The sequence below is a fragment of the Colossoma macropomum genome, unplaced genomic scaffold (genome assembly GCF_904425465.1).
Source record: "Colossoma macropomum unplaced genomic scaffold, Colossoma_macropomum, whole genome shotgun sequence".
NCBI classification, from domain to species: Eukaryota; Metazoa; Chordata; class Actinopteri; order Characiformes; family Serrasalmidae; genus Colossoma; species Colossoma macropomum.
Window position 1 is genome coordinate 32,931,331 of NW_023494785.1, and position 16,881 is coordinate 32,948,211.

Genomic DNA, 16,881 nt, shown 5'->3' on the forward strand with positions numbered 1-16,881 from the left:
TAACTGTGTATGGCTGTGTCGTCTGTACTATATCACTGCGCTGTGTTGTAAATCTGGACGCAGACAGAGGCGGAAACAGTAGGAGTGAGTACTGACCTGTGAATGACATTAGGATAATGGGGGGTTAATTCTTTTGGAGTGGCGCGTTCTCTGCCAATCCCAAACCTACCGTAAACATTTTACACACACACATACACAAAACATTAGCCTCTCTGAACGTCTAGGTTTCAAGGTTTAGAACAGGTTCTAAGCCAGAAACAACACTGGCGGTTTGCCGAGACCTGATGGAGCAAATCATCACTGTTACGTGTAAATCTTGTTATTTTTTCTTTTATATAGATATGAAGTGTTTGTGTAAGGACAGCTGATATTTGCTAATGGTGTAAAAAATATAAAGGTCAAAAAGAAATATATATATATATATATATATATATATATAGTGGCCATTCCACTGACGGAATGAAAATCAACTTAGATATTTTTATTTAATATAATCAAATAAAGGATTTTTTCCCCAGTATCCGATTAACTTAAAAAAAGTATTTTCACTGTTAAAGCAATGTAAAATTTTAATGGTCAATACCTGTTTTTTGTTTTTATTTTTTTAATGAGGTAAAATGCATATAAACAAGCCACACATACACTGCATTTTAAACCTGCTATTGTTAATTTACAGAAATAAGACAAATAAAAAGAAATCACCTTTATTATACATTTGTTTATTTTATTTGTAGTTACTGTCATTGTTACATTAAAAAAAAAATCTGAATAACCAGCTAAACTAGGTGAATTACAGTAAAAAGTAGTACTTCAATTTTTTACCGTCATTGAAAAACATATTAACATGTTTTATTTGTAGGACACTGCTGGCTCTCTGTGTGACTCTTTGTTGAGCTGCTAGTGAGCGATGAGGGGTGAAAAGAAAGAATGAGAACACACTGCTGTGAAAATAGTTCACACCTCTCCACAAAGACAGCCATGCCGAGATAAAACAAACAGCACAACTGCAACTTTCTATATATAACAACAACAAAAAATAGCTTTTAAAATTGACCAAAATATTTTACCAAATAAAAGCCATTGACACTCGTGTATGAAGATGAAAATACAGTTTGCTTTTTGGGTAGTAAATCATACACATTTCTATCAAAATACATTCCATTTACTTGCTAAAATAAAACATTGTGGGATGGTATAAACATCAAGACTTATAGGCACCTGCCAAGTAGTGAGGTCAGATCGGTAGAGTTAAGTAACAAGGTTTTGTTATGATGGCAACTATTTGTTATTAGTACCTTTATTACTAATCTATCATTGATATCAGGACAAAACCTTGAATCACCATTTTTTCCTGTTTTTTTTTTCGTATATAAATTAAAAACACCAGCAGCCATTGTGAAAATTTCATGATAAATGGAGCAAGATAAATGGTCCAAAATTACTCTTCTAACTTCCACCTTAAGTTAAAAGTTTTTCCTTCTCCACAAAAAATGTTACTGTTTTGGAGATAGAAGGTTTCAGAGATGCTGTGAAAATCCTGACCATCATGACCAATCTGTGGTCCTGTAAACCATGTATTTGTGTCTCTATTAAAGTTTCAATTTTAAACCCGTTACAGTCAAATTCATTAAACTCTGCCCTGACATGACTGTAACACTACTGCTGTGTAGAATATCTCTGTTGTTAATATGGTAAACATCGTGTTGTGACAAAAGAAACACATGACTGTAAAGGTGACATATTAGTAATGGTAAGTAATGGTAGTAATGGTAAGAGTCTGTAGCAGCGAAATTTGGATGAGAACTATTGCTTAAAACCAGGTCGTCGTAGCTGTTTGAAAGAACACGCTGTGGATGAAAGAAACCCAAAAGATTCTCAGCGATGTCACTTCTATTAATGGTTGGGAGCTCACAAGGGCACAACAGGTCATGCTTACACTGTGTTAGCTCCTCTTGTGTTGTTCATACCGAGCAATGTGGTCAAATGATGTTGTTAGTTAGGCCACAAACTAAGCAAGTGAACAGTTATCATACCAGTACATTAAGCAGTGACAGTATGATCCCTCCTGCTGCTGAAGGAATTTATCAATGATGTAATCGATGACAAAAGCTGCGTTCCAAAGCCTAGGCTGCAGCCAAGGTAGGCTGCATTTCTCATCCGCTAAGTCATAAAATGCTTCCAAAGTGAAGGACCCTTCATGTACAGCCTAGAAATGCAGCCTGCGTTCTGAGTGATTTCGAGGATGCAACAGATGTATCCTTCCAGGCCTTCGGTTACCCAAAGTTCTCTGCGCACGAAAGACGTGAAGGAAAAAAACAGCATCATGAAAATGGCGAAAAACAATGCAGTTGGAGCAGAGGTTGTTTTAAAATGTGAGTTGTTCATGTCCTTGAATTCGTCTTCATTACCATATAAAGTGTAAAATGACTGACTAATTAAAGCATATATCGCATTATAATCAGAAGTATTTGTATATATAGTTTATCATAGTACATAAGTTTGTTGGCGCATTAGCTACCATAGCAACAAACACAATGCTACGGGCTCCGTTTTCCCTCACAAGTTCCCTTACAGTTCCCTCACAAGTTTCGTACAGCAGTTATGAGAGCTAGGACCTTTCTGGTGACGTCACCACGCAGCCTGGTGTGGACGGTTTCATTTGTGTGACCAATAGGCTACTAAGAGGAGTCTTCATAGGACAGTCCTACCAAGGACCCGCCCTACCTCGGCTGCAGCCTAGGCTTTGGAACACAGCTAATGTCAGTGCTGATTCTGACTGCCTAATTTGCCTAATTTATGTCTATTTTTATTTCTGTCTAATATATGTGCAATGTGAAATTTCCTTCAGGATCAATAAAGTTCTATCTATCAATGAGGATCAGGAAGATGGTGATGGGGATGATGTATTAAAGCATATATCAGGGTGATGATAGTCTGCCAGCATCAACCTCCAACCACTAAAAACACTGTTACATGACCTGAAATTACTTCCTCTATTCAACAGGAAGACAGGTGACAGTAGGTGACTGCAGCCCTACAGCACACACAAACTTCATGAGCATAAGCACTGTTGTATGAATATTCTCCATTTACAAGTATAAATGCTTATCTGTGACTCTACGATATCTGTATTAACGTCTGTCTGTGCATAATCATAGTCATGTCACCTTCGAAGCCCAGCACATGGTTGCGTTACAGTCACAACTGAAACACAACACTAAGTACAGTGGACTCAGTTTGAGGCAGACAGCATAAGACATTCCTGAGTGATGATTCATAATCAGGTAACACTCAGCAACGTCTGATCAATATCATCCACATCTCTTACTCATCTATCCATCAACAGTTATCTCTCAAGCATTAACACGGTCATATTACAAGCCCTTGTCAGATCAGCTCTAAAACGGGGCCTCAGACTTGAATGGCAATGACCAAGAACACAGCTCACAAAACATGCCACAATACTGTATTACTGAAGCAGGCCTGGGAAACAGGTCTGTAACATCAAGAACACTGGTAACATTTCAAAAAGTCTTCTTTATGAGAGACAACCCTGCATGACCTGTCAAAAATATGCAAAGTTACCATAGAATAACACAATGCTAGTAAGCAACACATGCTTTTTTTTGAACACTTGTTTTGACAAACAAGACAAAACTTCTGTGTTTTGACATTTCAGCACTTTGAATTAAGCTGATTTGAAATTTGATTTACCTCAGCCTTGATGTATAAACAAAAATCACCACAATCATGCTGTAATTTTCATGTTTCGCAATTCATTCCTGTTATCCAACAAACAGTTTTAGTCAGAAAAAGCTGCTGTTGCTAACAATGAATGCAAGTGAACAGCCATTGCTCAAAAGACACTGTAAATTAGCGACAACCAGCATTCGCTGGTAACTAACATTTTTTGACAGAATCTTTCTTACAAGGATGCAAAACATCCAATCACTGTTAGTAAATTAGCTTTTTTTTTTAGCAAGAGACTTTTAATGAGACAAAACCCGTGAGTAAATTAGGTCTTTGATCATTTAATGACAGAAAGTGTCCAGTAATTGCTAGCATATTAACTTTCTTGTTGACTAAATCCTTCCTTTAACACACCACGTCTTTAGATTTCAGCATTTGCTCAAGAAATTACTACTTTCATGACTGAACTGTTCCTTTCATGAGGGAAAACTTTATTTATTGTTACCATATTAGCTTTTTGGACAGAGCTGGTAATTTAATCGTCCGTTTTTACTAAACCATTTCATTACTGACACTAAACTTACAATGACAGTCAGCAAATTTCCATTTTGAACTGCACTCCGTCTTCAATGAACTGGTCATTTACGAAAGCAAGATGTCAAATTAGCTTTGTTGTGACACAAGTAATCATTTAATCGCCTGTTCTTACTGAACCTCACTATATCTTCAATGACACAAAGCTTTCGTTACCTGTTAGCAAAACAGTTATTTGACAAAACAGTTCATTTGCTGAAGCAATGTCAAATGAGCTTTTGTGACAGAACTGATCATTTACGCACTGTTCCTTACTGAACTGTTTCCTTAATTAGAGCAAACCTCGTGACAGTTAGCAAACGTCTGATTTTTAAACTCATTAATTTCATTAATGAGACAAAACTCCCCATTCATTCTTAGCGAGTTAGCACGCTCAGTGACTGACCCGCTCCCTGAACGAAGGCAACGACGGCCGGTGTAACGTCGAGGCTACTCACCCGTGCGTATTTAGACGAGTAGGGGTCATCGAAAAGTGCCCAGATTCGGGGCTGCCAGACGCGCCACCAGCCCACTTTCCTCCCGTCCTCCTGCAGGCAGAGGCGCTTGAGGTCTCCGTCCGCGCCGCCGGCCAGAGCCGCGTCGTCGTCCGGCGCGTCCGGCTCGGGGCTCTCAAAGCTGTCAAGCGCTTCCTCGGCGTCGCGGTGCTGCCGGTAGTTCATCCAGCAGCACGCCTCCACGTCCGTCTCGTCTATGCCCCAGAAGGCGAGCTCTTCCTCGAACAGCGGCCCGCACACGTCGTTGGGGCAGTGCAGCTTACCCGTGCGGTAGTAGTTGAGGATGAAGGAGAAGACGGACGGGTGCCGGTCGAAGAAGAACTCATCGGCCTTGGGGTCGTAGTCGAAGTTGCTGAACGCGTCCGGCTCAGTGAGCCACGAGAGGCGCGTGCCGGGCAGCGTTTTGAGCGTGCTGCGGTACGTCTCGTGGCGCACGCCGCCGCAGTTTATCACGATTCTCTCGCTGTCCGACGGGCAAGGCATGTCGGCGCTGTAACATGCTTTGTTGGACGACTTGTTCCCACCCTTGCGCCCTTTGAATGAGGAGACACACACGGAACTGAGCATAGGGGAAAGGGGGGGGGGCGGTGATGGAGGGGGGAGGAGTTGGGGAGGGAGAGGAGGAGAGAAAGCGGAGGGGGGAGGAGTCTGAGGAGAGAGGAGAGAGAAAAAGGGGTGATGGTTAGTAAGAGGGGAGAAAAGCATAAGAACTGTTTCATGTATGTATGTGTCACCCATGTCTCCCGTTAGGCTGCAATGACAGGACGTTTGGTTGGCGAATGCCACAGTACACACACCTGCAGTGTGTAATGAATCATGTCCCAAAAGTGATCAGCACTCATGAGGACTGTGCTATCTGAGCTGCTGTGTTGTAATAGCTCACAATAACAGTAATTCATGGTGTTCATGCTAAGCAGAGAGGAATGCTTATAGTTTAGATCTGTAGCGACATCTGGGACCTACAGGATCAACACTGCAGTGCAAAAAGCTCTGAATCTTAAACACTCCTGCTATGGCTGTGGATGAAGCAGGGAAGACTTGGATATGGTAGAGCTAAATGTATGCAAAGTTGTGTAGTCGACATTGTGACGCTGCTGCCTGTCTGAATTAAACTGACCGCTGTTCTCTCTTTCTGCAGAATTACAATGTCACTCAGTAAATTAGTACAGCCAGCACTGCCGTCCACTGATCAACTGAGTGAAGAGGCAAGGAGGGAGGGGTGGTTGTTCGGTATGCACACACAGCACTGAGCGAAGGGGGGTGGAGAGAGAGAGAGAGAGAGGGAGGGAGGAAGGGAGGGAGAAAGAGAGAGTAGAGTGAATGAGTTTTTCACTGCAGTAAAGGCTGGAGTTGCTTTCTCATTTCGTCCTTTGCTCTCCCTCTATCCCTCTCTCGATCTCTCTCTCGCCCATCCTCCCTCTCTCTCTGCCACTGCAGTGCTGTCTGTTGGCTGGGATACCTCTGAGTTAGCTGTTTTCCCATACTCAAAGTAATACGCCACTTTGATATCTCTCTCTCTCTCTCTCTGTATCCCGTTCCTCTCTCGGCCTCCCTCCCTCTACTCTCCTCCCCCTTCTCCTCTCTCGCTCTCAGATTCCGCATTCAGGATTCACATTTCTCTGAAGCAACTCACTTCCCATGTCCGTCCCATGCCTTACTTTTCTCCCTCATCCCGCTGCACCTTTCTTTTGCGCTCTCACTCTATCCCTTCTCTGTTCTTCCCACTGACTGACCTCCACCTCATCCATCCTCTCTCCCTCTTTCATTTCATGCTTTATTTCCTTCTTGTTTTCTTTCTTCATATGTCTATTCTCCTCCACTCATTGACTACTTTATCTTCTACTCTGTTCCCATCCTGTCCTCATCTACGCTCTACCCTCCTGTCCATGGTGCAAGTTTGAAAACTCTAGCTAACTTGTGTGGGAACTCTTCATGTGGGCCTAAAACAGGGTGAAAGCCGAAAATGAGGAGAGCCAGGAGTGTGCCTCAGGTAAGACTTCACCTAATTCTGCTATCCAAAAAAGATGCTTTGGTGTGTCTATAGAGGTTTGCATTATGACAGGACTCTGGAGATCAGCAAGCCATTGCAAAACTGACCTTAGAACAGCTGTGTTTCCACTCCTGGATCAGTTGGGCTCATCTGACAGAAAGCTGATCTCTGTACAGTCTTTATATCAGACTGTTTATGTAGTGTCCAGTAATAAGACTGTGTGAGGCATGAAAAACTGAATTCAGTACAGTAATACTGCTTTCTCAGATTACAGCAGCAGTAATGTAACTTGAGCAGTTACGCAGGACTTTACAAGAAGCATGAAAAAATGATTTCAGTAAAGCAACACTTTTTGAGCGATGCTTAAACTGATGCGAGTGCAGTAATAACTTTAATTTGACTGAGATGCATATAAAACTAATTTTAGTACCTAAAAAAACTGCAAACAGAATGTGATCATAACTATGGTATGCAAGATCTAACTTGATCATAGCATGGAGTTAAGAATACTGTGTAGACAGTGTGTATCCAGTGTACATCTAAAGAGGATCTTTTGTGATCTATAGTGCTGACTATAGAGCTTCGTAGCATAGAAAGTAAGAGAGTAAGTCTTGCATCATAAAAGCTCATAAAATAAAGTCAAGCTTAATCAAAGCAAGTGTAGGTGAAAAAGGGTACAGGACTGGGATCTAATTTCAGCACCATGGACAGCGACCATTACTTTCTTCAGTACAGACGGAACAGCATAAGACTAAGAAAGTTTAGTAAAGATAAAACAGAATAAAATGACCAGGTCTGATTCCCCATTTACTTCATATGAGTATTTCTACCAAAATGTCACACTATTTAAGACTTCTTTTGAGCTATCATTGCAAATACAGCTTCAGAGTTGTTGATGAACTGATAGTAAATACTACAAAAACTCAAACACTAAGATCCTAAAAACCTTTTTAAAGGAAAAAACATTTCAAATCATGTTCTGCAGTAGTGGAATCTGTAGCCATGTTTTACAACACAAAATAATGAAAAAGAAAACAAGGTGAGAACAGAGGAGAGGAGAGTGGAGATGAACGAGTGGAGCGAGACTGTGAGCGAGAGAGGAGAGTTTAATTATCCCGGGTTTACGGCGCAAACGACATTCAGCCTGTCCTCTACAGCTGCACTGTAGAGTTAGTGTGGGTGGGGGTGCGTATGTGCACCACAGTGAGTAAATACAGGGCAAGAATCAGTTATCGCTGAAGAGAAAAAGAAGAATCAAAGATTAAAAACAGAGAGAGAGAATGAGAGAGAGAGAGATGTATCTGGGACAACTGCAGTTACACTAATATAAATTAGCAAACACTCTGCAGCAAGTGGGGGAGGGAGAGAAAGAGGCACTGCTGGAGCTACCACCACCATACCAGCAAAGAGGAAAGAGAGATGAAGAGAGAGAGAGAGAGAGAGAGAGATTGAAGTTCAAATGGAGGAGAGAGAAAGGGGGGGGGGATCAGAGGATTGCTGACCGAGTCAATTATGCTCCTGTAGTTGGCAAAAACACAAAACCCATCCAATACAGAGAGTGCGAGAGAGAGCGAGAGAGAGAGAGAGAGGGAGGCAAAGAGAGAGAGGGAGAGAGATGGAGGGAGAGAGCATGAGAAGGGGAGGGGTCAGGATGGAAGGAGCTGGGGAAAAGGAAGATAACAGAGAGAGAGATGACGTGTGAAGAGGAGGTGGAGGGGGGAGCAGAGAGGGTGGGGGGGGGAATTTGCATGTACAGTGTGAAGGATGTGGAAGCGAGCGAAGATCAAAGGGAAGAGGAGAAGAAAAAGAACGGAGTAAAACCAGCGAAGGAAAAAAAAGGAGAGCATAGATAAGACGGACCGCTCTGGCTCTGGCAGCTGTAAGAGGGGAAAAAGCGCAGGAGTTGCAGAGGGCATTAAGAAGGAGAAGAAACACACAGCAAGAATGAAGAAGAAAAACAGCGACTGAGAAACAGAGAGAAAGAGAGAGAGGGAGGAGGGGAGGAGGGGGCTAAGAGAGATAAACAGGGACAGATATAAGGAGGAAGAGAGAAAGAGAGGGATAGATGGAGAGAAATGAAAAAATAGAATGAGGCATTGAGGGAGAGATTGAGAGAGGGAGGTATAGAAAGAGAGATGAGAGGTAGGAATGGAGGAACTGACAGAGGAAGTAGAAAAGTAGAGGTGGAAAGAGATAAACAGGGTGGTATGGATGGAGAAATGGCAGGGGATGTAGAAGGAGAGATGGAGAAATGGGTAAGAGAAGAATGCACAGAAGAAGAGAGCGAGAGAGGTACAGATGGAGTAGACTGCAGGAGCACAGAGAGAGGTATAGAGGGAGAGAAAGGGAGGTATAGATGAAGAGAAATAGAGGGAGAGAGTATAGAGGTATAAAGGGGAGAGACAGAGGTACAGACTGAAAGAAAAAGGGAGAAAGAAAGGGAGGTATAGATGGAGGAAACTGTGGGGGATAGAGAGGGAGGTGTAAAGAAAGAATATAGAAAGGGATATGTGGATAGAAATAGAGAAATAGAGTGAGGAAGGTATAGCTGGAGACAAAGAGAGGGAGGTATGGATGGAGATACCTAAAGAGAGATAGAGGGAGAAAGAGAGGAAGAGAGAGGTATGGATGGAAAGAGATATTGGGAATAGAGAAAGAGGAATAGACAGAGAAATAAAGAGAGGGTGGTATAGATGGAGAGAGTTTTTGGGAACAGAGAGGGAAGTATAAGACCAGCAGGTATGTATGGAGAGAGACAGAGTACGTAGAAAATGAGGGGTAGAGATAAATAGAAACAGGTATGTATGGAGAGAGAGACAGAGGACTTAGAGAATGAGGTGTAGAGAGAGATAAAAAGAGACAGGTATGTATGGAGAGAGAGACAGAGAACGTAGAGAATGAGGTGTAGAGAGAGATAAATAAAGACAAGTAAGTATGGAGTGAGAGACAGAGGACGCAGAGAATTAGGTGTAGAGAGATAAATTAAGACAGGTACGTATGGAGAGAGAGAAAGAGGACGTAGAGAATGAGGGGTAGAGATAAATAGAGACAGGTATATATGGAGAGAGCGACAGAGGACGTAGAGAATGAGGGGTAGAGAGAGATAAATAAAGAAATGTATGTATGGATAGAGAGACAGAGTACGTAGAGAATAGAAACAGGGAGAGTGAGACATAGAAAGGTTTGAGGGGGTAGAGATAAAGGAGGAATAAATGGGAAGACAGATGCAGAGACAGGGATGTATGGGTGGAGAGAAACAGAGGGAGTAAAGAAGAAGAGAAGAAGTGGAGGTATGGATAGAGAGGGGTGAAAAGGGACAGAGTGACTAGAGATGGAGGTAGAGTGGGACAGACAGAGAAAGGAGAGAGAGAAAAAAGACAGTAGGAGTAGACAAAAAGGGGGACATAGAAATGGGGGGGTATGGAAAGAGAGATAGAGGGGAAACAGAGGGAACAGAGAATGGGTAGCACAGATGGGGGGATAAAGAAGAAGGTACCCTCTGGGAAATAGGGACATAGGGAAAGATGGGTGGAGAGAGATAGAGAGAATACAGAGGGAATAGAAACAGCATAGAGAAAGAGGCAGAGAGATGTGTATACATTCAGAGATGTATAGATACAGAGAGAGGGAAAAAGGGAGAGTTCAGAGAGGGTGAGAAAAAGAGGGAGGTATGGGTGGAGATAAGGAAGGGGGGAATAGCGAGACACACATAGAGAGGTACAGATGCAGAGAGATAAGAGAGTTAAGATAGAAGGAGAGATAGAGGTATGGATGCCGAAAGTTTAGAGGGGCAATGGAAATCAAGTTCTACAGCGAAATACATAAAGAGAAGTGCAGATGCAGAGAGATAGAGGGGGAATAGAGAGCAAGAGATATATAGGGAGAGGAGTAGATGCAGAGAGTGAGGATGGGAAGGGAGAGAGTCATAAGAGGGGGGGAAATGTTGCAGGAGGGTTGGGAATATTGCGCCTCCAGAAGTGTGTGTTGCGCTGCTGTGCTTCAGTGAAACTCCTCTGGGTCTAACACACACCATTTCTAATGGGTCTCTCTCTCTCTCAGTCATTCTACACTCATCCTCTCCCCCCTCCTTCTCACCCCTCGTTCTCATGCAGTGGTGCCACCAGCAGGAGGAAGGAGGTAGTGCAGCGATGCAGAATACTGCAGTCACCTCCCCCTTCAATGCAGTGACAACACTGTCCTCTCTCTTTCTCTTTCTGACCCTACCTCCTTCTCTCCCTACCCCCAACACACACACACACACTAACACACACTCCATACATGCACCTCTGCTTTCTCTCTCTCTCTCATTCCTTTTTGCCTGCCATCATCATTTTCCTATTATCCCCAAATCCATTCCATTCACACAGCTTTCTCTGACTCTCTGTCTTTCTCAGCCCTTCTCCTAATGAAATGGAGCCAGTCGTGCAGAATGAGAGGCAGGTGAAAATAGCTTGAGCATGCTCGGTGGGGGGAGAGAAAGAAAGAAGAAGGAAGAAAGGGAGGATGTCTGAGGAAAGATTTTAACAGAGTGAATAAAAAGATAAAGAGGCCATCCTGTTGACACCTAACAATAATGCCTCATGATAGCATCTCCCTGCTGTTCAAAGTGCTGATTCATAAAAAACAATGGAATTGTGAATAAAGTAGAAGTAGACTCACATTAAAGAAAACCCCTTCACTATGACATCACTAGCCTGCGGCATGATGGGACCAAGCATGCCAAGAAGGGGGGGGGGTGCTCTTTGTGAGTCTCTGTGGCAGTGTGCACGTGTGCGTGGTCCTGAGGGGCTTTCTTAGCGTTACATCAAAGGTGAAACTGTTTTGGATTTCATTCAGTAGTTTCACACATATTTTGTAGATCTTTGGAACCAAGATCAGTGACATTTGCTTATCAAAATGCCTGAATGACAAGACAATCAGTCCCACCACGTCTTGACAGTGTGGTTACTTGATTTGCAAAAAGAAAACTGATGTTCATCTATTAGTCATATCAGAAATCCCAGTGCTGCAGTGCAACACATTCAAGCAGCACTCCTGCCTCTTGCTTGGAAATCAGGGCTAGATCTAGCAGTCTGGAACAGACAGCACAAAAACATCTGGACTTAAAGAGCCACTCCCACCTGCAGGGCACAGAGCCTGGACTAACCTGTGCCTCATGTAGAAACAGCAGCCTGGACCAACCTGTGCCTTACACATGGATCAGCAACTGATTCCTATTAAAACCAGAACACCATAGATGTTCACAGCGTAACCAAAATAGAGCAGTTACTTATGTTAAACCATCAATGTTCTGTTATTAGTTGTGTCAAAGCAACAACCCTTTGGCTGAGGTGTGACAGGCTGAGGATTTTAACTGCTAAGTGAGAAAGGGACTGAGACTGAGACAGAGTGAGAATGAGAAAGAGGTGTAGAAGGAGAGATGTTGCAGCACGGCTGGAGATTACGCTTGCGTCAGTGTGCTTACTGCTGTGCTTTGGAGCGACTCCTCAGGGTACCAAAGATGAAAAACTGCAATATTCAGGCACTAGCCCACACCAAGAGCCCTGTGATAATCATGAGCAAATGTCGCTGTAGATAAGGCTTTTAAATTGAGTTAGCTTCACTGAATGAACTGACAACTGATGCCAATAATCAGTAATATCTTAAATTAAACTGAACAAATTCTAATTTTCTATTACAGACAATACCTTTACAATCAGTTATGGCTGCCATTTTTAAAATAAATTTGAGCATGATAATTCTACAATTGCTATGCATACTTACAGCCATCCCTATTCTAGCATTTTCAGCTTAATTCTCCACCAAGACCTACGTGAGTTAAATCAGATGTGCTTGAGTAGAGCAACACCTTATTGTGTAGTGCTGGGGACAGAAGTGGAATAAAGAGATGGGCTCTAGGAAAAGCTCCTTTACAAGCTTGTGTCAGATGGCAAATGGTTACTTTCATGTAATAATGCAATACTGCTGATGTCAACCTCAAGGTCAGTACCTTAAAGATATAAAGTGCAGATGGTCTTCATAATCTGTACAATGTCTGTGTGGAAGACTTCAAAACATCTGGTAGAGAGGTTTGTTCTGGAGCATTTCAGTGGTGGATCAGTATGTGTTTACTTCACTCCTGTATGGAGTTAAGACACATTTTTATCTAAAAAAGACACAGAGCTGTTCAGAAAAGAAGGCACACTAAGAGTTGCACTACACATGGACGCTTTTTAGCAAATATTAGTCATGCACCTTGAAGAATTTTCCAAAATTTTGGCACAATTGAATCATTAAACTATAAACAAAATCATTCAGAGTAATTTAATGGGAAATTTCTAGTAAAACGTACTGAATCACAATCGTTCACAGTGGTGGTGAAAGGAACTAGATTGCTCAGGTGTTTAATGCCTCTTAAAGCTACCTCACACAGAGTTATTACATGAAATGGCTACAAATAAGCTACCTGATGTCTGAGGCATAGTTTTACAATGTAAAATATACATCACACATGAAAACTCTGAAGATATCTGTAGGTTCATTAGTTGTTTTGGACAATAAATAATGTTGTAGACATTTACTCTCATACAAAACTCTGATTGACTGTTCAGATCTCAACAACCGAACTGTGCAAAGACTGCAGAACTCATTGGAGGTCCCCCTTTAAAGAACAGAATGCCAACAACACATTCTGAATAACTAATCTAGAACCAGACCCACTGTGTTCAATAGATTCTGAAAGATGTAAAAACAGTGCACTATTACTACTTTGGCAAGTTTAATAAACAAAGAACGATCAATAATTCTACCCAGAAATCTTGTCTCATGAATGGCCTGAGCTAAAACAACAGAGACTCCAGTCTCGACACAGAGGCCAACTTCCTTTTTGAGGAGGCAACAACATCCCTGCAAGTCGTGTGATAGGATAATTAGGACGCACCTGTTCAGAGACATGGTACACTGAAAACAGTATATTGAAGTGGTCTGCTGAACAGGAGACATGCTAAATTTATGGTTTTAATGCCACCTCTGTATCTATATATGTGTATATGTAGTGAATTATGAGTCTAGTTGAATAATAATCGTCGGATTTTTTATCGAACACAAACAGTTTAAAGCTCTTTGGTCTGCAAAGAAGAGCAGGAGACAGAAAGAGAGTGAGAGGGAGAAATCTAAGCCAATATAAATATGGAACCTGGCTCGCAAGGTTTCACAGGAAGGACGAACAGAGGAAGAGAGAAAAAAAGGCTAAAAGAGGAAAGAGTATAATCTTACAGCTTCTGTAACCCCTTCTTCACCTCTGCCTCTCAAGCTACTGCTCACTCCTAATCTTCATTAGTTTAACAGTAATTACAGCACAGCAAGTCTACAGAGAAAGAGAGATCAGAGTAGGGCAGGGCAGTGTAAATACTATCACACTTCCACATACTCATCATCTATATTCAGCTGTAACATCAGACTAAATTTGCATGACAACCAACTGACCAACAGCCAGCTGCTGATTACCTGCAGCTTAGTTGTGTCATAGGTAAGGGTCCTCAGGGACTGAATGTGGAACTTCTGATGAATGTGTTTCTGATGAATTACCATGTTGCACAGATAACTCTACCACCAATTTATACCTACAATGCCAGAAACAGTATACCTGCCTCATGCCTTAGACAAATACAAAACATTTCAGTTTGCGCTGCCTTGCGAAATGGGCAAGACTTAGCCTAAAACATTGCAGATGAAAAAAGCCCTTCCTTTTGGTGCAGTTAACAAGCCAGCTAACTCACCAACCATAAATGATAAAAACACAAAAAAAAACATGACTGAACTATGCAGAAATCATTGTAATCAGACTCACTACTACTTTGGTAAGTTTGATACCAGATAATTATTTACTCACAGGAGTATTGCTACTGCTCCTCACTAAGTAAATCATAAAATACATACATACATACATACATGCATACATACATATATATGTATTTTGTAGACAGGGCAGTCTACAAAATATTTACTAAGTAAATCACATATATATATATATATATATATATATATATATATATATATATATATGATTTACTTAGTAAATATTTTGTAGACTGCCCTGTTGAACTGATTGTAGCTAACAGCAACAGATGCTGTCACATAACGCATGACATCTGTAATGGCAACAGAGAGGAAGTGAGAAAGATGAGTCTTCCTGCCAATCAGATATCTGGCCACAAAAGCTGCTGTGCCACCCATGGTATTAGAATCCAGCACTGAAAAGGATATGCAAGGTAGAAGTGTGTCATGCTTTAATTCTGGATAAACCTCTGAACTTCACAGCATCTGAAGTCAATGTGAGGTTAATGTGAAAAATATTTCCACGTTGAAAAAGTGACCTGAAGTGTACTGCAGTCACAAATAAGAGCTCTTGTTTCTACATCATCAGTAAGGAGAAAACAGAGGGCAATGGTACTTCTAATATAAAGAAGTAAGACCATTACAATGTCCCTGAGGAAATCCATGGGCAGCACTTTTGGCAGCATGAACGGCTTCGTGGCACTAGTAATACTTCCCACAACATATTAAAAACAAATGCTTTTTTGTGTCAGACATCTCAAACTACTTATATATGTCCGCCATGTGCAGCAGAGTAAAAGGCTCAGTGTTCTCTTCAGAACTTTATGCTGGCCTTTGTCTTCTCAGACTGCTTTGACTGTCATATGATATAAGGGCAACCTGTAATCTCAGCCTCAGACACAGTGCTCACAGAGATACACAAACTATATGTGTAAGACTGCCTCAACTATCTGGATTTTATTAGTTACACTCTCTTTCCACACTGCCATGTCTATGCACCGTTTTACAGTCCAAACAGAAACAATCTTGTGTTTATGAAGCTAACTGTTAAATCTGGGCTGCTAATCTAAACTGCTACAGTGGCACATAGCTGCAGCTATTTTGCCAAAAGTATGTGGCCCACAAAGTGCTTACTACATATCTCATTCCAAACCCAAGGCCATTAATATGGAGTTGGTACCCTCTCTGCTTCCACTCTTTCGGGAAGGCTTTCCACTAGATTTTGGAACATAGCCATGGGGACTCTCTTCCATTCAGCCACATGAGCATTAGCAAGGATTGGCACTGATGTTGGGCAGTAAGGCCTGACTTGCAGTCTGCAAGGATAGCATTAAGATTTCAGTACTTCAGCACTCCGCGGTACCTATTTTGTGAGTTTGCGTGTCCGCTCTATGGTTAAGCTGTTGTCGCTCCTAGACACTCCACAATAAGATCACTTACAGTTGACCGGGGCAGCTCTAGCTGTGTAGAAAAGTGAAAAGTGGCATCCTATTACAGTGCCATGCTTAAAGTCACTAAGCTCTTCACTATGACCCTTTCGACTGCCATTCTTTTTCTACGAAGATTATTTGGCTATATGCTTGATCTTACGTTAGTAATGGCTGTGGTTGAACTTGCCAAACCCACTAATTAGAAGAAATGCCAACATAATTTTGGCAATGTAAAGTTTGGGTAAAATTATGGATGAATTTGAGTGAGTTAATCCACATGTAAGTAGCTTGAATGAAACGACCTCTCACAGAAGTCAGACTCTTTCTCTAATAATCATAAAAAATTCAACACATAATATAGTTTTAGAAGAAAAGCCCAATGAATCCACATACTCCATAAGCACGCTAACATTTGTAATGTGAAATACTGTAAAAATAAAGATCTCAGCAATTAAATAAACATTTGTCTGTCTTCTATGTACTATGAGTGCTGAGACAATATTATTGTTTTAGTTTGAGATATTTGTGTGACTGTCCTGAACTCGTCAAAGCCACCATGAAAACTTTGTAAAAAAGCATTGTCCAGCCAATGCATGGATTTGAATTCCATCAACCAGCACATCTGATTTAATCTGAAGAATAATTGATTATCCAAACTTGATACTGATTGGCTAAATTAGATGGATGGTAACTGATGCCAACAGGTTTGGAAGTTGTTAAGCTATTTTTACTGCCCAGATAAAAGGCGTCTCATCTTATTTTGTCAGATGACATTAGATTTTTGCACAGCACTATATGTCACAGTAATTTTTATATCATATAATCTAGCTTTGATTCACAACGCATATATTTACAACCCCCACATAAA

At 41.5% G+C, this 16,881-nt stretch overlaps 1 protein-coding gene across 5 annotated transcripts in view; it reads right to left on the reverse strand.

Moving 5' to 3' along the window:
* kcnc3b (potassium voltage-gated channel, Shaw-related subfamily, member 3b) overlaps window positions 1-5,345 on the reverse strand; it is a 76,386-nt gene extending 71,041 nt beyond the window's left edge. For all 5 annotated transcript variants that reach the window (XM_036591245.1, XM_036591218.1, XM_036591209.1 and 2 more), the window contains exon 1: window positions 4,722-5,345. In XM_036591245.1, the coding sequence (XP_036447138.1) occupies window positions 4,722-5,345 (624 nt within the window). The remainder of the gene's footprint in view (window positions 1-4,721) is intronic.
* Window positions 5,346-16,881: the final 11,536 nt, after the last annotated feature.